We start from the raw sequence: 27,191 nt of genomic DNA on the forward strand, positions 1-27,191 counted from the left end.
AATAAATTTATTTTAGACAATCAATACAAAATTATCTACAATATGTACATTGGGTGATGATTTTTTAACAAATATACACTTCCACACTTTGGTTATGTCTGATAGATGCTTACAAGAGTTTCATAAGTCATACATTATATCTTGGTGTCCACTATAACATTACCATCCTTGTCCTTAACTCTTATTCTCCCAGAGACATATTTTGTTTCCTGATGTCCATTTGCATACACAGTCTTGACAGTGCCATCCAGATATTCACGTCTCTTGAACTGTGATGTATGCAGCTCTCTCTGGCCATTGTTAAATTCTATAGTTTTACTTCCATCTCTGCATTAAATGAGTGTATACAATTAAATATAAAGTACACAAAAGGCACTGTACATACACTGATAGGGCCAGCCTTAAACTGAAATTCCAACTGCATACTAATAGGCAAGCATTTGTGAATTTACAAACTTTGTAAAGATTCTAAAAGAGCATGTACTATTTTTCTAGAACAGGTGTCAGCAACCTTTTCAAAGCAGAGTGCCCAAATTTGACCTCTCTGTAAGGTTTGAAGGCCAGTGATACTTTTTAAAGTCACTAATAGTCCTACTTACAACAACTTCATTAATAAATAAATTTAGATGCAGAGCTGTGCCATTTAGGTGGTGGTTGGTAGGATTAGCTGGTCTTTTGTTAATCTATAGGCATCATGGCTTTGAGCAAGCTCCTGGCTGCTTGGGGGAGATAGGCTGGCACTGAGTTCCTACCTCATGTGCCAATGAAAATTGGTTCACGTGCCACTTCTGGTACCTGTGCCGGGGGTTGCTGATCCCTGGTCTGGAATTTTGTAGTTGTCAAGAACAAACTTTTATTAAGTCACAAAGTTGTTAAATACAGCAGATCACTAGTATTAAAATTAATTTTAAAACACTACCAAAGCTGCATTCTGAAGGTAATTTTCTTAAAAAGCTGAGAGGTTGACTTAAAGTTAAAGCAAAGAAGGAGAAGCAGATTGCTGATATAACAAAAACATGCATCTTTGGAAAGTTTATTCTTGGTCTAGTAACTCTAGGTATAGTATATAGCTTACCATCCTACTTGAAGCATTAGAAGGCCCAAACGAAATTTGTTTCTGATTCAGAAAAGGTATTTAAGCACTAGCTAAAGTGCTTTCCTGATTTAGGGCCTATATAGTTCATGCAATTAAATAAATGAAGGCTTGGCCACCTGTCTTTTAAAAACAGGATTCCTATATGTACTTTGTATAAATACATTATTCAATATAAAATGCTGCATTTCTTCTAGATATACACACACGACTGATCAAACATTTTCACCTGTAAGGTTCTTGAGAGATGAATAAGATTCAAAAGGAAGTTGTTTTCTACAAGTAGTGGATATACCACACAGTAATACAAATACTAATTTTTCATCCCTTCCATACAAAATATATACAGTCTTAACTTAAGGTATGCAGAAAATGAGTATTCCAAGGAAGGGTAAATGTACTTCAGCATGCCAAGGATTCTTTCTCTTTGTATTGTGTAGGAACCGGTAGGAGTGTATTTAAAGTAAAAAATTTACCTCTGAACATTAACAATAGTGCCATCTGGAAAAATGCTTTCCTCTCTTCCATCCATAAATAAATTCTTAATAGTTTGGTCAGGAAATGTAATTTCTTTTCTTCCATCAGGATAATGCTTTTCTGTAACAATATGCACATTTTGTTTCAAAATAACTGAAGTTTTCGTATAACTATTAAAGAATACAAATAAAAGGTTCATAGTTTTTACCTATTTGCCCATTTGAGAAATGCAGGACCTCTAATCCATCAGGATATGTAGTATGAGTTGTCTGTGCATCGGCATAATAATAAATCTGTGGCGAAGGACAGATCATAAGGGTCTTTTAAGAAAATCTGGCCATATATTTTGTTGGAAAGACAAAATTGGATACATACCACTCTTTCATCTGGCATAACTTGTTTCACATCCCCATTAAAGAAGGTTACAGTTATCATCTTTCCATCTGAACTCACTTCTTTCCGTGTTCCATTAGGGAAAAATATAAGATGGCAGCCATTTTTTAAAACCTTTTCAACCTAAAAGGAAAATTACATAGAAGCAAAAGTTCAGCAGTAAAATGGTACATTCACTAACTTTTCACAGTTTCAGTTAAAATTAAATTATTTGGGCATTTTAGCAGTTAGAGAAAGTTTTAACTACAGGCAGTCCCTGACTTACAAACACATTGACTTACGACCATTCATACTCACGACCAACCTCCGGCTCACTTCCCGCCACATGCCCCAGTTCACCTCCCCCAGTAGAGAGCTCCAGTTGCATGCCACAGGGCGTTCCCTCCAACCCCCACAGACCCAGTTCCAACCCCTCCTCCACACACACCTGGGCCTCAGCCCCTGTGTGGCCTCACATCACACTCAGCATGTGTGATTCCAACCTGCTCTCTGCTCAAGCACCCTGACATGGTGCACCCCCATTCAACCCCTCAACTGCATGGCTCAAACCGGCTCCCAGCCCCCAGCAGGGCACCAGCCCCCCTCCGCTCAACCACCCTGGCCCGGTGCACCCCCCCTCCCCCGCCTGGCTCAGACACGCCCCCCACCCCAGTGCTTGGGGCTCTGGCGGTCAGCCGCCACCCTTATGTGCAGGGGTGCTATCTCCCCTGCCAGCTCAACTCATCCCTGCCCCGGTTCACACCCATTCAATCCCCCTGGCACATGCTGGGCTCCAGCTGTCAGCTGCTGCAGGTGCATGAGGCTCTAACCCCCAATTAACCCCCCTGCCCTCATTCACCCCATTCAACACCCCCCGCAGTCCTCCACAGCCCCAGCTCACACTCCCCAGCACCCGGGGTCTCCAACTCCAACCCCCCTAATCCACCACCCTCGCAGCCCCTGGTCCAACCCCCTAGCCAGGCTCAACCCCCGCCCCAACCTCCTGCTGCTTGGGTCCAACCCCCTGCAAGCCCCAGCTCAACTGCACCCTCCCAACACACTAACCCACCCCAGGCTTAACCCCCCCTGCCCCCTCCCAGGGCCCCAATCCAAGCCCTCCCCGACTTAGCAAAATTCAAGGTGGAACACAACCCTCGCGTACCTCAAGGAATTACAGAATAAGGGTATTTCTGACCTATGACCAAGTTACAACCAGGTGTTGGGAACATAACCTGTTCGTAAGTTGGGGACTATCTGTATTGACAGGCAAACTAGCATTTAGATGAAGAATATTAAACTCTGGGCAAAAGTCAGACTAAGACTGAGCTCTTAAAAAAAAAAAAAAAAAAGATTCAAGTCTGCTCTTCGCATCCAGTTGTGAATTTCCCTAACTTTACATAGTCTGCTTGGATGAATAGTATTAGTAAAATGCAACCTGAGATTCTGTGGTGGAAGCAGAAAGCCATACACAGGAATGGCCATTTATGTATTTCTTAGCGACATCACTGAAATTCTTTCACACTGTCAAACCATTTCTCTCCAGTGAGCAAATAAATCATTTCCTTTTCCCTGTGTTTTATAAATTCTTGTTAAAATGGGCATCTGGACAATTAATTGACATAGAAGTCAGAATTACTATTTGTAATACAGCACTCAGAAAATTTAGTCATGTATCTTGATTATTAGTGTAAGCTATGTACAAAACAGTAAAAAATAATTGGTGACCAATTAAATTAAGTGCAACACAAAAAACACAAGAGACAGATGGGAGAGTACAATGAACAAATTAAAACTTTATTTTTTGTTGGTTTGGGTAATTTCCAGCTGGACTCATGCAAGAAGCCATTCCATACATATTCATAGAACATTTCACAACATGTGCTATTAAAGTAATTTAAGTATTTGGATTAGAACGGTTATCGTAAACTCGACATGCCAAACAAATGAAAGGGACATCCATCCACCAGCCCCATATACAAACTGAGTAAGAGGCAATACAGCTCTGACTAAGATGAATTCTTCTGGTAGAGTGAAGTAATTGCCCAAATCTGTTCTATGTAGCTATGGCTACGTTAGCCCAGAAAACTGACCAGCTCAGGGCTGATCTTCCAGGGTTCGAATTTGTGAGTCTGGTAGCAATGCATAAAATAGACCTCACAGGAATCACAGTTGACTCCAGTACTTCTCATGAGATGTGAGGAGCAGGAAGTCAACAGGAAAAACTCTCCCATCAGCGTTCTTCAGTAGGATGGCCAAGTAAGCTGAGCACAGATATGCAACTACCATAGCTAGAATTGTGTATCTACACGCAACTTACTTTGCCTAGTGTGGACATAGCCTTAGAGGAAATCTGATCTTACCTTTCCATCAGGATAGTTAATTTCTCTCTGTATTTCTTCACTGCCTGTAGACTCAGAGGTAGGGGCTTCTGATGGCATACCTGTTTCAGCAGGGGACATGTCCTAAAACAAAAATATTTCTCTAATAAGCAACAGAAAGCAACTGTGACAAAATTCAACCCTTTATTCACCCCTTTCACAAACATCTGGGTCTTAGCAAAGAGCAGTACAAAACCACAAGACTGTAGCCTCACAGCAGGAATTAATGTTATTTAGGGGTAACCTGTGGGAAAATGTACTTGAAAGGGGGCTCAACTATAAAGTAAGGAGCAAAAATGCACCAAGATCTCTCTCCCTATTCATCTCTTGCTTTTTTTTTTTTTTTTTTTTTTTTTTTTTTTTAAACCTAGGATGACAAAACAGCTTTTGGACTTTGGGAGCATATCCTGGCCCGAGTATTTTGGCTGGTAATGTTACTGGCAATATGTGATGTCATTGTAAGGAATTTCATCTTCAAGTCTAGAGTATTAAGTTTTTGTACTGGGAAGCATTTTATTTTTATTTCTCTGGTAATCACTTCTACCTGTACTCACATAAAAACTCTTTTTAGTTAAACTTGTTTTATTCGTTGAGCAAAATTAGAGTGTTTTCTTTATACTGAATTGTGTGGTTAACTATTTAAGTAGCAAATATTGGAATACTGATTCCCTTAGAAAGGAAACAGATCTAAAATATGTGAACTGTCCAGGGGAGGGCTGGAATGGACAGAACATGTTTGTAGGGAAAAATTCAGGATAAGTATGTTGGGGTCATCTCCTTCAAGTGTTAACCAAGGCTGGGGGGAGCCAGAAGGTGCTGGCAAGCTGCAGATACTCATGGTCACCTAAGGTGTGACCTGCATGCTGTTTGAGAGGGGCCCTGTTTGGTAGCTTACAGCAGCAAAGCATTGTGAAGCACACTAGTTTCCCAAGAAGGTGGTGACAGTGCCTCAACTGGTCTGGATTGCAACCTGGAATGTGACAGCATCAAATCAGACTCCCTTTCTGTGGGATTTTTCTGGGAAATAAAGACAACTTAACTTCCCCATCATAGCTGGTATCATTTTATGAGACAAACTTGAGAGATTTTTGGGGAAGTGAGAAGGCAATACCAACAGAATCATCATCAAAGCACCTGAATAAAAAGCCACCCAGCCTCTGCCGGTCAACCAGAACTGGTAAGCCTTGGCTGTTTAGGATGAGGATTATCAGTTAACTATTAACATCTCTAATTCAAATTTCATATCCTCCTAGCAAATATTACATACAATCAATCAATAAAAATGTACTAATACAGTGATGAGCAACATAGGCTAATAGGCGGGCTGCAGGATTGTCACAACCAAGACTCTCCTGGGATAACGTAGTTATGCTAATTGTGCTTGCATACCTAGAATTTGCAGGGTGTGTTGACTGACCGGTAACAGAACTTTAACGTGATTCGGACAGAGCACACATCTCTCACAATCACTGGTGTGTGCAATCAGCAGGCACCTTATTGCAGGTGCCCTTACTAGACATGTATGTCATTAATACTGGCAGGGAAAAATAGCTATGCAAACATCATCATCATCAATAACCGTGGGCTCAGCAGCCGTTGGTGTCTGATGCCTCTCTCGCTATTTCCTTCCATCTCTCCCTGTCCAATGTGGAGTGGCCTAGTTTCTGTAGACCAGCTCCACACCAATCTACTATATCATCTATCCATTCTCTGTGGGGTCTGCCTCTCCTATTCAAGCTGTCCATTATGCCGAATACCAGGGTCTTGATATTTCGTTCGTCGTTCATTCTGCAAATATGTCCAAATAATTGTAGCTTCCGTTTTATAACCTTCTGCAGCAGGTTCTCTTTCGGCTGTATCTTTCTATATAATTCCTCATTGGTGACCCTCTGCATCCATCCTATTCTCAGAATCTTTCTATAACAACTCCTTTCAAATGCCAATATTCTTCTCTTCGAATCTTTCATTATCACCCATGTCTCACATCTGTACAACATGCTGATAAATACACACATTTTCAAGACGCTCAGCTTCATTCTTTGTCGCAACCAAGACTCTCCTGAGATAAGGTAGTTAGCTTTGCTTTTCCAGATCTTATCCATTGCCTTCAAACTCACTCTTGCTTTCGCTATTCTAGTCACTATTTCCATCTTACAGCTCTATTATATATCGTGAATAGGAGGTGACAAAGGCATCAAGCAACACCGCTACACAGGCGCGAAACCAGCAAATCTAGCAACTGTATACATTGGCAATGGTAAACAAAAGGTTTTGCAGGCCACACATGGAATCCTAATGGGCCAGATGTGACTCACAGGTTGCCCACAATAGATGTATAACTCCCTGCATTCTTACAAAAGCCACTACTCTTTCTTCAGATAATAAATAAATATCCAGGTTTTTTTCCTGGCAAACATTAAAATCTGTAAGATATTTTGCTTAGAGACAACATTTTCATCTCTCCTTCCTGTAACCAAAAAAGAGATTATTCTAAAGTCTAGATGCGAGTGTAATTTTCTACAGAGATATTCTTCATTACTATTCATTGTCTTAAATATTGTCATCATTACTGAATCTTATCTAGTCTTCCCATGGCAGTTTCACAAATCGCTTTTCAGGCTGCGCATTCGTGTTATATAGATGTCTTGAGTCAAAAGAATAGAACAACAGTTAAGATAGACAACATTCTGGGACTGGACTTACTATCATAAAAGTCCTAGAGGAATCTTCTAGCGTTGTCATTGTTTTGTCAAAGTTACTCGTATCACTAATAGGTGCTGATTTAGGTCTTCTAGAAGGCTTTCCTGTTCAAACAAATTATAAAAATAGTAAATTTTACATTATGTCAGTGGCCAAGAAGCAGTTAGAGTGTAATGAGAAAGTATAAAACATCAGAATGATAGATTTATTATACTGGATATCTGCCTTCCTCATGTTCAGTTCTGGCCTGAAAGCATTATTTTCAGCTACTCAAAAATAACTGTGTGTTACTCCAGATATATTATTGCTGGATATAGAAGAAGAGAGATACAATTTAATCAGTGTTATAAAAGCCATAACAATAAACGTGATTGCAGTATTATATTTTATTTCTGTAGATTTCAAATGATAAAAAGGCATGTCTCCAAATCTCTGTATGCCTAAATCATTCATCACCTTTTCTAATTAATGTCATAACACTGCGATCATTCCACTAGGAACTCAGCCAGCAACACACCTTTAAAAAAAAAAAAAAAGACTCCTTTCTATCCCTTTTGATTTATAGGAAGGCCATCCTTGTCCTTTTCCAAAACCCTACAATGTGCGTCCTTGCAGCAGTGTCACAAGATTACCAAATTCAAATTATTTTGGAACAAGTGAGGGGACCACACTTCAACAGCTGGAAACCCTCACAGAGAATATAAAATGTCCTGCCAGCTTCCCACTCTTTTATAGTAAGGGATGTCCAGCTCGGGCACTGCTGCAAACATGGCTCCAAAAGAAAGGCAATCATCTCAGGTATATTAGTCTCGAGAAAGATAGATTTATAGGGCATCAGCCAGGACTTCAAACTGCACCCAAAGATCAATAAACACCCAGTGAAGATTCTGGCATCATGTTCTAACAAAATGCCTCGCTCAATCGCTCCATTCTGTACCAACTTCATTCTTGAATGGTGTTAAAGATGTAGCCTGAGATAGAGCATATAGCAGTGCTTACTTAAGACTGTTGCAAACAGCAGCAAGGTTTACATCTGAAAGTTTGCAACCTCCTAGCCAGGCACAAAAGAAAACATATACACACCCCTGGGTTACTGCTATAAAGAGATAGCCAAACAGCAGCTAGGATCTTAAAAATCATTCCTAAAATGCAAATCTTAGTTACTAATCATTGATATATTCCCTCCAAATAGGCCAATTGCCACCAACGGTTTCCCTTGAACGTGTACATCCCATCTTATTCTGGTCTGGACTGAGCGATCATCTCTCAGTCATCCAAAGCCCATTCTTGACTAGAAACAGTCTGAGCCATATCATCCGAATTGAACAAGACAGACATAAATTTCAGCATCATCAGCATATTGAAAACACACCTTATGCTTTCTTACTAGTGTGCTTGATAGCTCTATTATATATCATGAATAGGAGGTAACAAAGGCATCATGCAACACTGCTACACAAGAGAGCTATTCGAAAATTGCCTCCAACTACTTCTGTTGGGATTTGTCGGAGAGAAGAGAATCACATCACTAAAAGCAGTTCTGTGAACACCCACTAAGTCTGTAAGCAAACAAACAAAAAAAAACAACCACCTTGTGTTCAGAACAGTATCCACGGCAACTGACAGATCTAACACGACTAGCACAGATACCTGATTTTCGTCTATTGCTGGGAGGTCTCTGGACTACACCAAGTTGTACGCCCAGACTTGGAAGGAGAAAGGGAACTCACCTACATATTGAGAAAGCTGTGTCCACAAGTTGCTCTGCAATCTTATCCAAGAAAATATTTATTATTTATTAGAGTATTAAGTCTGACTTTTAAATGTTTACATGCACTATGCTCTTGGACTATTTCATACATGCACTGCCTGAGGACAATAAAGATGTTGTCAATTGCTTCAAACTATCGTTTGCTTTAGAACTGGCAATATTCTTTCAGAGTTAATAGGTTTCTCCAAATAAACAAACATTTATACCTTTTCCTGGTGAATAATTTCTGCTATTTTTCTTGATACTCTTTTCTGTTTGAGGAACTGGAGGCAGAATCTGGCTCTTCTGCAGTCTACTTGGCGGACTCTGAAAATATATAATGAAGAATTTATTTAGTTCAACAATGGTTTATTCAGCAGTTTTATTACAGTGCAATAGCATCCATCAACACAGATCACCTGTCCATAATTTTTTTATAGTAATGACATAATTATAGACTTTTAAAGTATACTGTGGAGGGAATAAAGATGGATCTCATCTTCCCTCTGCTTCACCATGTACAATCCCACAATTATCTTGATGCAGTTAACCAGGGATATGTATACTCAAGTTTTAATAGTCTAACAATGAAATTATTTGGTGAAGACTGGCTGGCTTCATTAGCTAATACCTAGAGCACAAAGACACCAAAGTCAGTTGCGACTGAGCTACCCATAGACATCCAAAATAATTCAGTTTGATAACTAGTGTAAATCAGCATGATAACTAGTGTACAGTGAAGATCCAGGTTTATAGGGACAGTAGAATTCAACATCCGTGTACTGTGTCTCAAACACCAATATAGCCCAATTAAACATTCAGCTAGTCTCTTGAGTACCAATTTAAAAAAAAAAAAAAAAAAAAGAGAGAGAAAACTTGTATTCCTAAAAATCAATTTAAAATACCTCAAAACAGATGCAAACTTACGATAGACTTTGCTCTCTTCAAATTCATTCCAGAACAGTCAGCTTTCCTGTTGCTTTCAGCAGCTTCCGCTTTCTTCCAGACTTCTAAACGAAATCTTTCCATGATTTTGATCTCTTCCTTTAACTCCGTGTTCTCCTTCATTAAGGTTTCTATCTGGTTTTTAAGACGACTATGAGTAGTTGACCATTTTGCCTCTCTTCGTTTTAAGTCTTCCTGCAAGTCTGCAAGTTGCTGTTTTAAAGCCTTAGAAAAATAAGCATCAACTTACAAGCCAGCCATTTTCTGCTACATTAAAAAGTAGACTAAAGAAAATAGAAATTTTTCATTAGCCGTGACAGCACAGAAGTCAATGACCCAAAACAAGTGAAATGTACGACGAGGAGGAAGCATGTGTTGTTTTCTAAAGACAGAAGTCACTTTGTATTACTAGCTAATCTGACCTCTTCCCTAATTAGGCTGCAAGCTTTGACCCTACTCAGGCCTCTTTACACCAGATAAAGCAACATAATGGGGGATCTAAAAACTCGTTTTGGTAGAATAATGATTACCCTGATTCTGGAACTGGAGTCCTTCATAAACCTGGCTTCAGAGTCACACTGAGGACAGGGCACTACAGAGGTTCTGAGCAGCCCCCCAATATTTAAAAACAGGGCCATTCCTCAGGGCAGCCTAAATTATGCAGGTGGCCTCTCCAGCCTCCAGAGCAACTGAAGACAGGGAAGCACAAAGTATGCTTAAAGTCACCTTAGCTCACCTTCTACCTGGGCTGCCAAGTGCTGTATGCACTATAGCACAAAATCTTATCTGAGGAAGGAAAAGGGCTAGTTCTTCGTAGGTTTAAAAAAAAAAACAAAACTCCCACATCTGTAAAAATTAGGATAACGATACCTTTGTAAAGCATTTTGACATCTACTGCTGAAAAATGCTATATAATAACAAGGTATCATTATTATACAGAGACATCTGGCCTGGTGGTTTGACAGGGTCATGTTACTATGTAAATTATATTTTTTGGCTTGAAGTGTGCAACCAAATAACACTGTGAACGTTATATATAAATGTGAACAGAAAAAGGCCATTGGTCGTGACGGGCCAGGAAGCAAAATCATGTATAATTACAAATTTAAGGGCAAAGGAAAGGATTTTTAGGGGAATGTAAAAAACATGACCAAAAATTTTTTATTCTGCTGTTCCTTCCTAAAGCTAACAGGTCATCAGGAATTAAGTCATTTGAATTAAACAACTGTCACCTTTTAATTCTGATTAATTTATCTTGAATTTATCAACAATAACTATAGTAAGATATTTTAAAATTTTGAAAGAGGGAAAGATATCTGTATGATACCAAGATTACAATAAACTGCATTCTTAATTCTTAGCAATACTTAAGTGCTATGCCCTCAGATAGTGGCTAACAAGTCTTATCTTGTTCAAAGCAAAAGGATTAAAAACGATGGAAATTAGAAGACATGTTTATGCATAAGACGTTATAAACAGCATCTCTTATGAGAAACTGCGCTTCCCACACAATGATTATGGACAGAATGATAATTCATACAAATTCCATTTTTCATTCAACTCACTACAGTAAATTGCTTTGTTTACAACATGCTTATTACAATAATATTTTGTAACTTGATTTAGGTTTATTGGTCCAATATGTTATTTGTTAGTGCTGTTCTGTATCTTTTTTTGGTACAGGAATCTGACATAGGGACAACTGTTCTTCAGTAGTGGGTTCTTTTCATTTTAAGTAAAATGACTACAGACGGATGCCAAGTATTTTGATCTAGTTTGAGTATATGTTCTCTCTCATCAAACCCCTTCCAATTAGCAGACTACCAATTCAGCTTTTTGCAGTTTTGCAATTTGCAAGTTTCACTGTGAAGATTAGAACAATGCTTACATTTTTTCTTACCTGAATTTCATCACGTTCCTTTTTATCTGGCATCGCCCTAGCTGCTGTAGCGTATTTTTCAAAAACTTTACGCTCTTTTTGCAGTTTTCTCATTTCTTCCTTCTTTACTTCTTCTATCCGAGACAATTCTTTTGTTTTCTGCTGTTCAAAGTCTGCTATTTCTCGCCTGAAATTACACAAGATCACTTACTGCTCTGGAAAAGAGCATCTTCAAGCTTGGAGTATTTATCTGTTGTTGTTGTTGAACGGAGAAAATTAAAATTCAGACTTTTACCCCTCAGTAATTTAAAATACTATCTCCTGTCCTCACTAGAGTTTCCACTGACTATAAATTACACACTATGACTATATCTGCACTTGCACTCCTCTTTCAAAAAAGGAATGCAGATGAGGGAAATTAAAATGCAAATGAGGCACTGATTTACATTTACTTCATTTGCATGATCTCTTTTCAGAAGAGATTCTTTCGTACAAAAGAAAGCAGTGTAGACGCGGCTCTTTTAAAATAAACCCCATCTACACTGCTTTCTTCCGTTTGAAATAATCTCTTCCAAAAAAAAGATTATGCAAATGAAGCACAAGATATGTAAACCAGTGCCTCATCTGCATTCCTCTTTCGAAAGAGGAATGCAAGTGTAGACATAGCCTATATGAAGTCAGAAGAGTGTCCTCACTGTCACTGCAGAAGTCTTAAGAATCATCTCCTTGCAATTCCCAGTAATAATAATCCTCTCCATACCAAGTATGTAACAATGCCTGATCCAAAAGACAATATGGTCATATTTTAGCAAGACACCAAGTAAAAGTATCAAGTTCTGGGAAGCCAATTTTATCCTTTTTTTTTTTTTTTTTTTTAAATTGTGACAACAATCAAGAGATTTTTTTTCCATAATCTTGCAACAAGTTGATTGTGGATATTGAACAAGTACAGCTTTTTTTAAATGTTTTGATCCATTTTCTAGAATAGCAACTTGAGTCATAGTTATACATTTTAAACTATTTATTGCATGTTGTTTATTTAAACTACCTATAATATCAAACAATTTTGACCTATATCTACACTGCATGATAGTCAGAGATGCCATTTACTTATCTGTATACTAAATATATCAGGGTGGCCGAACTATAGTTTGCAAGACGTGTTGCTCTTCTACAGTTAAAATGCGGCTCACAGAGCCCCTCCAATTCCTTCCACTCCCTCCCTACTAGACTGCAGGGGAATTTATGGAACTGTGCTCAGCGCTTCTGCCCTCTGGTGGGAGGATGGGGCCAGAAACGTCTGCCCAGTGAAGAGACAAGTCTGGGGGCTTCATTCCTACAGGATTCATTTGCCTAGGCTTGGGACTTCACCCTCACTTTTCCTGGAGTACTGGCAGTGCCTCCCATGAAGCTGAAGTTTTGAGCCCCACCACCCTTCCACAGAGCAGAAATCCTGAGCAGGTGCATCCAGATCTCAGACTCCTGAAGATTATCAAATGTAGCTCAGAGCATGAGCAAGTTTGTTCACTCCTAAAGTATCTCTATAATATTTACTACTACCCACTACTGGTGTGCTTATCTGATTTGCTCATTTACCTATTTATAAAATAGCTCTCACTAAAGAGATAAGAAGTAAAAGACTGAAATATTCTCATTGAACAATTACCTTAGATTTTCTAAGGATCTCTCTCGTTCTTCACGAAGTTTTGTTAGAGATGCATTTTCAGCTCTGAATCTTTCAATTTCTGTTTCCAGTTCAACAAGCTTCTCTCTCAGTACCCGAGATCGAACAATGTCTCCTATGAAGTAACAGGCATACCCAAGACAACAAATAGCCATACAGAGCAATGAACTATACACTTAGGTGTTAGTGATTTCTATCAGCTGATCTGAGGAATAAATAACTTGTCGCCAAATAATACAGTGGTTGATAAATAAGTGAGTCCTTGTCAAAGCAATAAATAAATATATGGATATACACATCTTGTAAAACTGGAAGGGACCTTGGGAGTCATTGAGTCCAGTCCCCTGCCCTCTTGGCAGGACCAAGCACCATTCCCCTTCCTTTCCTATTTACTCCAGATCCCTAAAAGGCCCCCTCAAGGATTGAACTCACAACTCTGGGTTTAGCAGGCCAATGCTAAAACCACTGAGCTATTGCTTCCCCCTCAATAGGTACATCTACCCAGCAAACAACAGGGTTCAAAAAAATAGCTGTCTTGACAGCTCTTTGAAATTGAAGCCCAGCCTCTGAAGCCAAGGGAGGAAGAGGGTAAGCTCTAGAGCCCAAGCTGCTATTTTGAAGACCTGACCCCATTACTATTTTTAGTATACTAACGTGAGCACTGCAAACTCAAGTCTCTTGATCCAGGCTAAGAGTCTTGCTGCCGCTGGCCTTATAAATTTAAGTATGCTCGCAACCACCCACGAGATCTGTTAGATTCTTCTGGATGGGAAGTTAAAAAACAGCAAGTAGTGGTGTCTCCCAACTACTTCCCATTTGGGGTTTCATAAGGAAACAGTGCCACAACAAACTTTAAGCAATCTATGGTCCTCTATTTCCTATGTGAGAAATGAAACAGTTGAGGTTTAAATAATTGATACTGGGCACGTTCCTGAAATGAATGGAGGCAGTTCTCTCTGCATTGGTCACACTGACAGTTTTTAAATTTTCTTCTCAACCATAACACTAGAGCTTTAATTTAAAAAAAAAAAAAAAAAAAATCAAGCAAGCAGATTCTGAACAAGACAGGAATTTGAGACAAGTGCCAATATTCTGTACACCTGTATAAAAATTGAATCCATGCCATGTTTATGGTGTATAATTATGTTGCCAGATGTTAAGTGATCAGCAATTTTTTTTTTAATTTTAGTACTTCTCTTGATCAGTTGGGTTAGCTATATTTCAAGTAAGGGTTTGTTAGAATTGCTGAAATTTACTCAGGTTGAGAGAAGGCAGATGTAGATCCAGATTGCCAACAATGGGGAAAAGAGCGTCACACTTGTAGCCAGACAGCCAGCCCCCTCTCAGACCAGCATTGCTGGGAACACAAGGGAGCCAAAACAACAGGGCACTTAACATAAATTCCAGCACAGCCTTTGAAGCTGTGAGAAGCACAGGTGTGCTGCTACAATGTGCCTCTGGGAACATATACAACGATTAGGCTCACAGCAGACAGAGAAGCTGTGACAGACATGGCTCTTAGCCCCTACTAAATAACGTGATGCACACACACCCACATCCTAGGTGGGAAAATATTTACCCTAATAAAAGAATGTCCAGTAGTCGAAACTTATTGTTTCTCTCCCTTGCAAGTGTAAACTACTCTTGCGAGAGCTGGCGTCACCCAGACAGACCAGCCCCAATTTGGCATAAGAAAGGAGAAAGAGAATAAAGGAGTACAGAGGTATAAGTATGGGACCTACAGCACCATGATTTTTGAGTGCTTTTCACTATCTATCTGCTGGTCAGATATGTGACAGCCTCCCAAGGCTTCTGCAGCTAAGAGGGTCCCTGAGCCTTGTCCCTTATTCGTCTTTCCGCGGAATTGAGTGACCGATCCTGGCTTGGCACCGCTGGAATCGAGAGATGCAAGGAGGGTAAGAAGCACCCACACCTGATCTCCTATCTTTAGTGTACACATATTTTGAAATAGAGCTCTATACTTTGTTGTCTTTCTTTGAGATTGTGGCTTCAGCTTTGTAACTTGTTTGTGTGTGTAACATCTATACATTTAAATAAGTAGGCACTAGCAATTTTGTAACCACATGATTAGAATCTAGTTTAATAAATTTTGGTAACCATTTGTGCATAAGCCTGACTTGTTTCTCTGGTTTACTGTAAAGCAGCCAACACAATTAAAGAACCTCAGCCGTTTTGGCTATAAAGCCTGGCCATTAGGTGAGAGTACTAAGAGCCTAGCGTTGAGTTGTGCCGCCTCCACAGGGCAAACTCTTGGGGCGCCTGTCAGTCAATCCTGACTGCCCACTGCGAAGGAGCTCTGAGCTCTAGCAGTTAAAGTCACGGGTGTGGAAAGGCTCTTAGTGCTGCCATTGGGGCACCTGTCAGTCAGTGTTGACTGCCCACTGCGAAGGAGCTCTGAGCTCTAGCAGTTAAAGTCACGGGTGGTTAGGACCTTGGGGCATCCGTCAGCCTAGCCTGGGCTGCCCGCCGTGAAGGGACAGTGCGTCCTAGCGGTTAAAGTCACGGATGGTATAAAACGGGCATAGCTGGCACCTCACCAAACATCCTTGGCCATCAGCTAACAACACTTCTAAGTCTTAGCATTACATTTGGCAATGTAATGTAGTTTCTAAACCATCAACCCCTGTAGATACAGGGGTAGGTCCATTTTCCCAGCACCAACAGCTTCAGGTACCATACTTCCCAGAATCTGAACTCTAGCACTACCAATAAGCCATTAACAAAATCAAGGTCTCCAAAAAAAAAAAAAAAACAAAACAAACCACCCACCCACAATAATAAACAACTCTCCCTCCTGTTTTGCATTAGAGCATTCAACCTGAGGACTTACAAAGAATCCTGCTGACCAGCAAATATGACAGCTGTTATAATTAGGATGCTGTAAAGTAGCAATTCTCAAACCCTGGGTCACATCCCCGTTTTAAGAGGATCACCAGGGCTGGCTTAGATTTTCTGGGACCCAGAGCTAAAATTAACAAAAACAACAAGAAGTCCTGTAGCACCTTGTAGACTAACAGACATTTTGGAGCATAAGCTTTCGTGGGCAAAGACCCTCTTCACCTGACAAAGCAGGTCTTTGCCCACAAAAGCTTATGCTCCAAAATATTGTTAAGTCTATAAGGTGCCACAGGACTTCTTGCTGGTTTTGAAGATACAGACTAACTTGGCTACCTCTGTGATACTAGAGCTAAAATTGAAGCCTGAGCCCCACCATCAAGAGCCAATGGCCACAGTCATGGGTTTCAGCACTGTACAGTATGGTTCATTTTACAGGCCACTTTTCTAGGGTTTACTCTTGGCCTACAGCCTCCTACCCATCCTCCACCCCTGTGGTTTTGGGTCTTGGGCAGATTCTAGTTTACCAGGCTCAGGCCTCAGTACCCACTCCTGGAGTCATGTAGAGGGTCACAGGAGGATCACAGTGTAATGAAGTTTGAAAATACTTGCTGTAAAAGATGATGAAAAACTATCCAAGGAAATGTATCTATAATCAGAGAGTCTCTAGCAGGAAGTAGTATTGCATTCTGAAAAATATTAGTTGCTCATTTCATCATGTGGTTTGTTGTAACTCAAGTGATTTCCACTTACAGCTAATATAGGTTTAGTAGGAAGGTAAACTGGATGAAAATTCTCTAACAAATCAGAGTTTGTCAGAAAACACCAGGTTTATTGAACCCAAGATACTTTGTGAAAGTGAAACTAGGGATGTTAACAATTAACTGGTTAACCAGTTAACTGGAAAGCCTCATCCTAAATGGATGAGTACTGGTTACGGTTAACCTGTAGGGACTCCAGCCCCACAGGGCCATCACAGGTGGGAGGCACTCCAGCTCAGCTGGAGCAGCCCTGTCTGCAGTGGCTGGTGGAAAAGGGGGTGCACTGGGGAAACTGCTATAGCTCAGCCAGGCACCGGAAACTGGGGCTACTTCAGCCTGCTGGAGCATGCTACCTACAGCATTCCAGGCTGAGCCACTGCTCCAGTACCATGGATGGGAATAGTCCGGCCAGGCTGGAGCAGGCTCGTGTATGCACGCACACACCTGTTCAATGGTTAATTGGTTAAACCTAGCATTTCACCAGTTAACTCATTAAGCAGAATTTTACATCCCTAACTAAAACCAGGTCAAAGATTCAATTAATTTTTATCAAGTCACCAGTAAGGATCTGATGGAACTGAGGTTCTCATGGTCCATAGCTGAAGAACAGCTCTCTCACACCTAGGCTTCCAGCCTCCTGTGGAGTCAGAAAGCTCACAGAACTCAGAGCCTGGAAACCCTGGCTAACTATGGCTCCCAGGCAACCACAGCATGTGGTGATCACAAGGATCCCAGACTCTCAGACCAGCTAACTCTCTGAATTGCCTAATTCACGAGTGGCCAGCTCTATGAGTTGCAGACCATCACCCAGAATCCCCACAGCTGACTGACTGAGTTTATTAGCAGTTTGAAATTGATGCTGTTTCATTTTCACATCAGCAGCTTCTAGCACTACACAGCCTATTTTGTTTCAGAATCACCATGTCCTGGTGTTACAAAAAGATTCAAAGTTTTATAAAATACAATTACATTCTATATTGGAAGAAAATCAAATTTCAAAAAACATCAAAATTTCTTGCAAACCAGAAATCCCAAATTTCAGCCCACTCTAGAATTAAGTTCTAAGGGCCCCATTCACCTCTTATGTATACTAGTTTGACAACAAACATTTCAGATTTCATAGATATCATTTATGATTTGCACCAGAATGCGTAAATGACGAGTCAATCTAAATAAGGATATATGGCACTACTTCTTTCCGTAACTTCAATTAATAAAAATATACAAATAAAGGTGATCTGAACAACTAGTTAAATATTTCTAAATTGTGTCTCTGGTCACAAACAGTTATTTCTTTTCCTAATTCTACTGCTAGAGCCCTGCACTAATGCAAAATCATCATCATCTGTATCCAAACAAAAATGATCCATGGATATCTGTAGATTTGCAGAGCTCTAGATACTGCTCTGTGCTGAACTTGCAATTTCAACAACAGTTTATGACAACATACACTAAATTCACATTCACCTTACTGATAAGAGCAACTGCAAGCCAACATCTCTATTCTTTTCATGACTTTCCACTATTTTATGACATGTTAAAAACATGCAATGTCAGTCTACATCTGTACATATTGTTCTCTTACCTCTTGACTCTTCTGTTCCCACATTTGATTTGATTTCATGCCTTGCATGACAGTCAGGCTTCTGTTTAGGCTTCAGTGAAGGAAAGAGTTTAATCATGAGATCTGATGGGGGAGGTGCACTTGCATCACTTTCTGTCAAACTCTGTTTGTGTAAATCATCTCCCTTCTTTATTGAAGCAACCTTCCTCTTTATTGTTTTATCTAGAGCAGCCATTTCACCATTATTGCAATAGTCAGTTTGTGAAGGTACTTTAATGACATCATTTTGGAGTACTTCATGCTGAATCTCATTTTCTTCAAGGTCCGTCCATGTTCTTTCATCATCAAACTCAACCTTATTCCTATCTGTACGTGAAATGCTGCTTTGTGAATCTGCCACTTTGCTATTGTTGTGTCTTGGTAGCACACTAGATTCATCACTACTATAATCTTTGTCTGATAAGTCAAGATCAGCATCCCTACTTTTGCTTTCTTTGCTGAGGTCTTTGACAGGTCCTCTGCAATCACAGAATTCTGGGTTATCTTCCCTGATGCTCAAAATGAACTTTTTAGCATCTTCATCTGCACATTTTAAGGTGGTCTCAAGTTCTTCCTCAGACTCTGTAGAAATAAAACTGCTTCCATCATCCTTATCTTCCTTTACATTCCATTCAGTGGTTTTTAAAGTTGTAGTTACTACAGTGGACGAAGCTGGAGATATTTTACTATTCATTTTATTGAATTGGTCCTTTAGTCTAATCGAAGCCCTCGAATCCAAGACTGTATGTGTAACTGCCCTGTGAGTCTTATTTCCTTGTAAGATTTCTGCTTTTTTATTTTTGTTATTTATAATATCCAGTGCATTTATCTGTTGCTGATGTATTGTTTTAACAGGAGTAGAAGACATTCTACGGCCCTCTGAAGTTTGCTGATCTCGATCCAAAATTCTTTGCACAAATGAGGAATTACTTGAGAAAGATATTTCATCAGCAGCTTGTTCCAGAAACAAAAATTCATCTAATTCCATGTTCTCTTTTTCCTTTTCTTTTTCCCAGTTTTCCAATTTATTTTGGAATGAAAGTTCAAAAGAAAGTTCTGAATCTTTTATAGGACAATACTTAGAAGAGGTTTTGGTGGAGTCTGTAGAAAGTTGAGGTTTTTCTGTATCTGAAAACTTGTTTTTGAACTTGCTGCCAATTTCAGTAGGCCTTGCAAACTCCACTATGTTTTCTTTATTTTCAAATTTGCTGTTGATTTCTGATCTGAAACATTCTCTGAACTGCCCATCAAGATTCTTCTCAGTCTGCAATCTTGCTGTTGATGCACTTTTCCTGTTATGATTCTTGAGGACCATGATCTTCTGAGCAGTGAAGGCCAAATCATTTGTTTTAGCAGCTTGATTATTATTTTTAGAGAGCATACCAAAATTCTCAGAAACCTGTTCCTTGCTTAAAGGTGCTGTTTTCCGCTGTATTTGTGGCCTGTCCACCTTAATGTTTCTGTCCTCTACAGTGGTTTGATGAGCATTCAGCTTGCTTTGTTTAAACTCAATTACTTTAGATTTTGCATTAGTGAACCTAGTTAAGCCTTCTCCTCGTTTCAAAAAGGGTCGTTTTGTCAGTGGTTTCTGAAAGGATGACCTTCCTACTTCCTTTAAAAAAAAAAAAAACAAAAACAAAAACAAAGGATAACATTAAAATTTCCATTATATACGTAAACTTACCAAAGTAAGGCTTACTAATATGTACAGTTACACAGTATGTCTCACTGTACTTTTAAGGAAGGTCAGAATCTTGAAGTTGTAGTAAATTTTCAGTGCTTATGTATTTCATATCTAAAGTTGTAACTCTTCAGGACAGGGATCTGTCTTCCAACAATTATAAAACTTCTAATACATTTTAGAAAAGTATATATGACTGTAGTATTTATAGTAATTAACCTGTTGATCCTCTTTTTGCTTCAGACGCTGGTCTTCTAGTCGTATCTGTTCTTCCAGGAATTCTTCAAATGTTTGTTTCCTCTCCTGAATCCCAACTTTAATAGGTCTAGTATAATTTTTAAAAGTTACAAACTGCAATGTTAACATTAAACAACTGTTTGACAATGCAATTAAAACATTCATGTGTTGTATGATAAATTAAAACAATTACTGAAGCAGATAAAGAATCATGAAGTTTTTAGTCATTCAGGTATTCAATGGCAAAGGTAAAACTATTTCACTTAAAGAATATAGTATACTACCAATGATTCTCAAAGTCAAGCACAATGATGTGACTTTATCACATTTTAAGTAACCATGAAAGGTATGACAAAAATCTTGCTGCTTCTTCTTACACTAGATGTCAAAGATCTGATCCTTTTATTCTGCCAAAAACTCTTATCCAGCCTTTGATCACATTCCAAATGCCTAAATTTCTATAGATGCCCATGTCTGACCCAAATCAGCTGATTTAGGCTCATGGGGCTCAGACTGCAGCGTTGCTAAGCGCGGGAGAGAGGTCCCAGACATCTACACTGCCATATTTTAACACCAGAAGCCTTAGTCAACCAATACAAGCCAAATGCAAATATTTGGCTACAGTGTAGACATGGGCCTTGTGTCCTGACTTTTCCAGTTTTATAATGACTACGTTCAAAATTGCTCCTGTTAAGGTCATCTTCCTAGCCTGTCATTCTGACTATGTAACCCTCCTCTTTCATTGAAAGCATGGAAAAGAAGTCTGTTTTACAATAACATTCACAGTTTGTTCCTGTTCTATTTAACCTTATATTCATTTTGGTTTTGCTTCTTCAGTGATGCCAGTCTTTACCATCCATTTTCCCCCACAAACACCTTCATTCTTTCTCCCCTACCACCCACACACAAAAGAGACTGCTTAAAATACATAAAGCCTTATCCTGATCCACAGACTCCCTCTACCACAGTGCTTACAGAAAAGGGCCATCTGATAATGGTTATGCCAGGGAAAATTGTGATTACTGCTACTTGCTTGGTTTATTACAACTCTAGCTGCACACATAGGAAAGCTATGCCAAAATATGATTTTGTCTAGCATTACTTTATCCCCATACTCATTTATTTCATCCACCTGTTTGTTATTCCACACTTTTCACACCATAAGGATTTAGGACAGGGACGTCTTTAGCCATATCTCTGTACAATGCTTAGGGGCCCAAGTTGGTTGAAGCTTCTAGGTGCTACTCTAAATACAAATAATATAATTTTAAACTCATTTCAATCAGGTCTTTGAACTAGATCAATAAAGAACTTTACAGAATGAATAGAACTATTATTCACAAATTTATGTTTACCTTTCCTCTATATTAGATGCTTGTAAACATTTTCTTCCATTGGGACCTTCAGAAAAATCTACCTTTCTTGAACATAAACGATCAGCATCACTGTCTTCACTTCCAACAGACTTTTCTATCTTTTGTTTTGGACACTGAATGCTTTCTCCTACAAAATTATAGAAATTTGTCTTGTTTTTTCCAACATGAAACCAGTTTTCAGCTTGTACTTTAAAAACAGAAAACAACATTCAGAGGCAATTCACAGATTATTAAGGAAGAAGGACATACTGTTATTTGGTCTGACCTGGCCCAATCCCAGAGCCCACAAGCCAAACCAGAGCCCTCCCCCCAGTCCAACCTTCTGAATCAGCCCAGAGCAACATCCCACATCCCAACAACATGGCGCCTCTTGTAAACACGACCTACATTCTTTGTTCCCAGATGCATAGGATCATATTTGGACTGTACTGAAACATACTATTTTCTGGTGCTCAGTTTGGAGGTGATCTAAGCACTGTGTATCAGGCACCTGTCCTCTTCATTATTTACCATTTCCCCCAATTTTGTGTTCTCTGCAAACTTTACCCGTAATAATAATATGTTTCCTTCCACCACATTGGCTAATGATAAAAATTATCAGGCCACAAGAGGTAAAGGTCCTGACCTAGCAGCCATTGAAGTGAATAGCAAAATTTCCACTGGACATTCACAGGTCCATTGGCTGACAAATATATAATCTACTTACAGGTGACCAGAAGTTAGTTACCATCAAGTGAACCAACAGTTAACAGAAAAGTAAAATGTTTACAGTAGCTTAGGAAGATGCTAAGATCAATAACAATGAAAATACTCCAGATTCTCTAGAAAATTGTGTTTCTATAAATTTGACAAACCAGCAGTATTTTTATGATCCTCATTCTTCAAATGGTTTTGCATTTTCAGAGATGCATCTAGACACTGTTTCTCAGAGAAGGAATCTGAAGACAAGTTGCTCTTCAAAGATAAGATGCATTCCTCATTGTTTAACTTTTGTAGTAATTCACTCTCGCCTGTATGTGAAGGAATAAAAGAAAAATCATCCAGCATATGAACATTGTCTCCACTACGATTCTGGTACACAGACGGCGCAAATAAGGCACAGTGTTTGAATTAGTTGGAGATCCATAGCATTGACTCAGCTCTTCTGACTTTACACCATGGCGTTGAAGGTGGAAGGGAGAAAGAAAGCATAATGCACTATTTCCATTACAATATTGTTGCTCTGCAAGGCAAAGACAGTAGCTCCAGAACTTGATTGGTCACTTGTATCCCATTCCTAGAGTTCCCACTAGGAATGGGTGCCTTTACAGAAGTTTGGCCAGTCTGTAACTCAGGATTTTTCCTTTCACTCTTCCCCTCCAGATGTCGCATAAGGGTATTTCTGCATGGTAGTAAGAGAGAAAGAAGGCACTTTGGTTCAAAAGCGATGTAGCAGTTTTCTGAGACAGATAAACGGGGTAAAGAAAGGGAGAAGCTTTTTGAGGAAAAACTCAAAACTCACTTTTTTTTTTTGTTTATATGCTGTCTACCCATATGTTTTTTCTGTTAAGACTAAGTTCTCTGGGGCAAAGGCTCTGTCATGCTATGTGTTTGTACAGCACTACACAACAGGAACCCAGGCCTGACTGAGGTTTTTGGATGCTACTGTAATATGAATTTGGAGCAACCAGTATTTTGAAAAAAATGTTGTATTAAATAATGCAGTAGTTACCTGGGACTAATCAAGCAGTCTTCTAATTTACTGTGTGAAACAGTACTCTATATTTTAAGCAGAATATTAAAATAGAAGTGTTCAGTTTCTGACATATTATATCCTTTATTTCTCCACTTACCAGAGAATCCTTGCTGACCAGATACCATAATAAGTAGTTTCTTTTGCTCTTCCATAAGCCTTTGAAGTTGTTCCATTTGTTGTTTCTTCAGCTGTGCTTGTTTCTGCTGTTGTTTTTCTTTTAGCTTCATCAACCATAAAACAAGTATATTTGAGGTCAGTTTTCTTAGAGTTTACATAATAATAACTACCATGCAATTATTTTATTTCTTGTCTGAAGATGCTTTCTTGTAACAAGTGCTATTTGAATAGGATTTAAATAACCTATTTTAAAACTGAGCCCTAATAGTACATTTATAAACAAATTATACTGAAGATATTCTCACCAGTAACAAAGTCTTTAAAGTTCCACTAGTCTTTAAATGGACCAATTTGTAAATTACACAGGTTGTACCTCCCTGATCTGGCACACTCTGGACCTCAGTGGTCCCAGATGAAGGATTTTGCCAGACCAGGGGAAGTGAATGCTCCCAGCCCCTGGCTGCTCCCACGGGCCTCCCACAGCAGACTCCCCAGTCCCAGTTCCAGATGGAGCTGCCAGGGGCACCAGCCCTGCAGCACCCCAGCCCCACTGCCCCCTACAAGGCTGCGGATGCTGGCAGCACAGTCCCACTGCCTCCTGTGGGGCTGCCATGAGGCTAGCTTGGGTGCCCTTCTGCTGTGGCCCTCTGGTCTAGGAACATCCCTGGTCCTGCCGAATGAGGGACATTGCCAAACCAGAGAATGCCAGGTTTTGAAAGTGCAACTTGTATTAAAAAGACCACCTTGAAGACATTGTGGGTTGTTTTTTTTTTTTAAGTCAATATTCGCATTTATGCTACCACCTTTTTATTAAGGCTTGAAATATCAAATGAAAATAAAATCCTTTTTATAAAAATTAATCCAGTTACTCATTACTTTATAGTCATAATATTTGTGACATCTCCATTCATTAGAGAGTAAATGACAAATAAGCACCGGAGTCATAATGCCATAATGAGGAAGGGAAGTTTTATACTAACTAAAGTACAGCGGTATTAGGTGACTTTACCATGATCCCACAGGTTCCTAACTGCCATCCTTACATTGAACAGCATCGTATTCCACAGGCAATCCCACTGAAGACAAAGGGATTATGTGAAAAGTAAACTACATCTTAAAACATGAATAGTGACAGAAAAAAAGAAAAAAAAAAATATCACACACACACAGTTAGTGGCCGAGCCAAGAACAGATTCCAGGTCCTGACTCTTAATTCTTATCCTCTAATCTCCAAACTGTACTTCCTCTGAGTGTCCTATTATCATACTGGTGAGTTTGTTAAATAAAGAGAAAAGTAACCATCTCCAAAATCTCTCGCACACACACACTCACACATTTCTAAATAGGGCAAGAATGGTTTCCCAGTGGCATAAATTACTCTTTAAACCATCAACCATTCCTCTTAAAGTATCTTCGAGAACAACAACAAATCCTGTAGCACCTTGTAGATTAACAGATATTTTGGATGATATTCTGATGAAGCAGATCTTTGCCCATGAAAGCTTATGCTCCAAAATATGTTAGTCTTTAAGGTGCCACGGGACTTTTTGTTGCTCTAGTATAAAAATAGTCTTTGCACCTCACCATTATTCCACATTGTTCATGTATTTACTCAGTTATTGGTTTATAAAATACTTCCTTTAAAAAAAAAAAACAAAATACACCCCTCAGTTTTTAGGGTGAATTGTGACCTTTTGATCTGGAGTGTCTCATTTTAGTTTCAGATTTATCAAGGACAACTCTGTTCTCATTAATAATCGAACCAATTCAAACATTTTATCTACCTAACTTAAATTAAACAAGAATTATAGTCAAATGGCAATTTAAGTAGCTTCCAGAAGCTACATATTCCTTTATTCCTTATTCATCTTTCGTGCAGAAATATTGCAGGTATTGCACATAAAAACTTAACAGTACTTTGAAAATGTGACATCTATTCCAGACTCAAAAGTTCATCTTCTGTTCACAATTTTTATCTTAGTTATCAACAAATCTGGTTTAATAATTTTCCCTCATCTAACTTTGATAAAAAAAATTGTTATTAATATGTCCAAACATAAAGCTGTGCACCCAGTATGTGAGCACAAGTAGGTGAGACACTCCAAGTTTAATCCTAAATCCCTGATCCTGCTATGATAGCTAGAGGACTGCAGCCCTATGCCTACACAGAGCATATATCATTTCAGGACCAGGATATTGATTTGACTTCTTTCGCTGCAGATGTAAAACCAGATGGAGAGAGATTTTAAAGCCAAATATATTGATACCGTACATAAATTTTCTAAGAGCTATAAAAAGATTTTGCTATAAAAGAAAAGCACAACTAAACTAATATTTTATTTTGTCCCTTTAGCTTTCACATTTCCAACTACACTTGAGAATAACATTCTAGTTTTACAGGTTTTAAAAACTACACTGTTTGCTCTCAACTTTAGTGGGACTGGGGATGGAACACTAGCATAGCCTTACAAACAAATACACTTTCACTCAAAGCAACTCATTTGCAGAGCTGGACCCTTAATATTATGAAAAAGAGGAAGCTATAGCAATGCATACTGTGATTTGGAATTAGCTCTTTAAACTAGTGCAGCTTTGAAAGCAAGCAATGCCTCTTGTATCGTTTCGGAAGTTGCAGTCACCTAGCACTTTACAAAAAAAGTAATGATCGGCAATAACAAGAAATCCTAATGAATCCACGGTAAGAAAAATAATTTACCAGCTCAAGCCTTTGTAGAAGTGGATCACTACAATCTGCTTCATTCCGATTATCCTCCTCATCACAGTCAGTTTCAGCATCTTTCCAGGGAGCTGGACCATCTTTAAGTGTTAATGGTTTTTTCTTGCCCAAATGAAATGCTGCGACTGGAAAAGGTGGTTCACTTGTATTTAACTGAAGGCCACAAGCGCTGCCAGACTCCAGGAGTGGTGCTTCCTGAATGGAGGCTCCCCTTGTACAACTGCTGTTTGAAACATGCAGCTCTTTAACCGGGCAACGTACAATGTTGACGCTTCCAGGCGACTCTCCAGCTCTATTCGTTCTCCAAACATGGGAACTCGGATTCAGTATGACTCCGGACCGGGAACCGTTTAAACCTGCAGCAGCGGCCATCTGGACACATGGATTTCACTGTCATCTGTTGTGCAAGCGGACGTACAACAAGCAGAGGCGCCGCTGCGGCGGGGTCGCCAACTTCCAATACCGGTTTGGGTTAAAGGTCCCCAGGTGAAAAGACGCTACCCGCGCCTGTCAGTAACACACAGCGGCTCCCGCAGCCCCCCGCTCGGCGGACGCTTGCTGAGGGGCTCCTAGCGCCCTAGCGGCACACGCTGGACCCGCGGGGCGGACAACGAAGCTTCTTCACGTTGCGGCCGAGCCAGGAACGTTCCCAAGAGGTCCAGCGCCGCCGCGCGCGGCAGCCGGGACTCGAACAAGGCGTGAGGAGAGGGACTGAGCCCTCCGGTTTTGAAACCCCGCGGCGGGCGAGCGAGCGAACAAGGCGAGGAAAACTTGTGGGCAGAGGGACGTCGCTGCCTGACTTTCCAGCCA

General features: G+C 39.6%; 1 protein-coding gene across 1 annotated transcript; it reads right to left on the minus strand.

The window, feature by feature from the left end:
• CPAP (centrosome assembly and centriole elongation protein) lies at positions 1-27,191 on the minus strand. The gene is made up of 16 exons (XM_074985066.1): positions 26,361-27,191; positions 23,625-23,748; positions 22,647-22,802; positions 21,772-21,919; positions 20,399-20,504; positions 18,481-20,110; positions 13,261-13,393; positions 11,616-11,781; positions 9,698-9,940; positions 8,998-9,097; positions 7,024-7,124; positions 4,303-4,404; positions 1,946-2,086; positions 1,779-1,863; positions 1,570-1,690; positions 1-327 (listed from the first exon to the last, which is right to left on the minus strand). Exons 1-16 carry the CDS (start codon positions 26,751-26,753, stop codon positions 135-137), a joined length of 3,942 nt encoding a protein of 1,313 aa, XP_074841167.1. The 5' UTR covers positions 26,754-27,191; the 3' UTR covers positions 1-134.

The sequence above is a fragment of the Carettochelys insculpta genome, chromosome 1 (genome assembly GCF_033958435.1).
Source record: "Carettochelys insculpta isolate YL-2023 chromosome 1, ASM3395843v1, whole genome shotgun sequence".
NCBI lineage: Eukaryota > Metazoa > Chordata > Testudines > Carettochelyidae > Carettochelys > Carettochelys insculpta.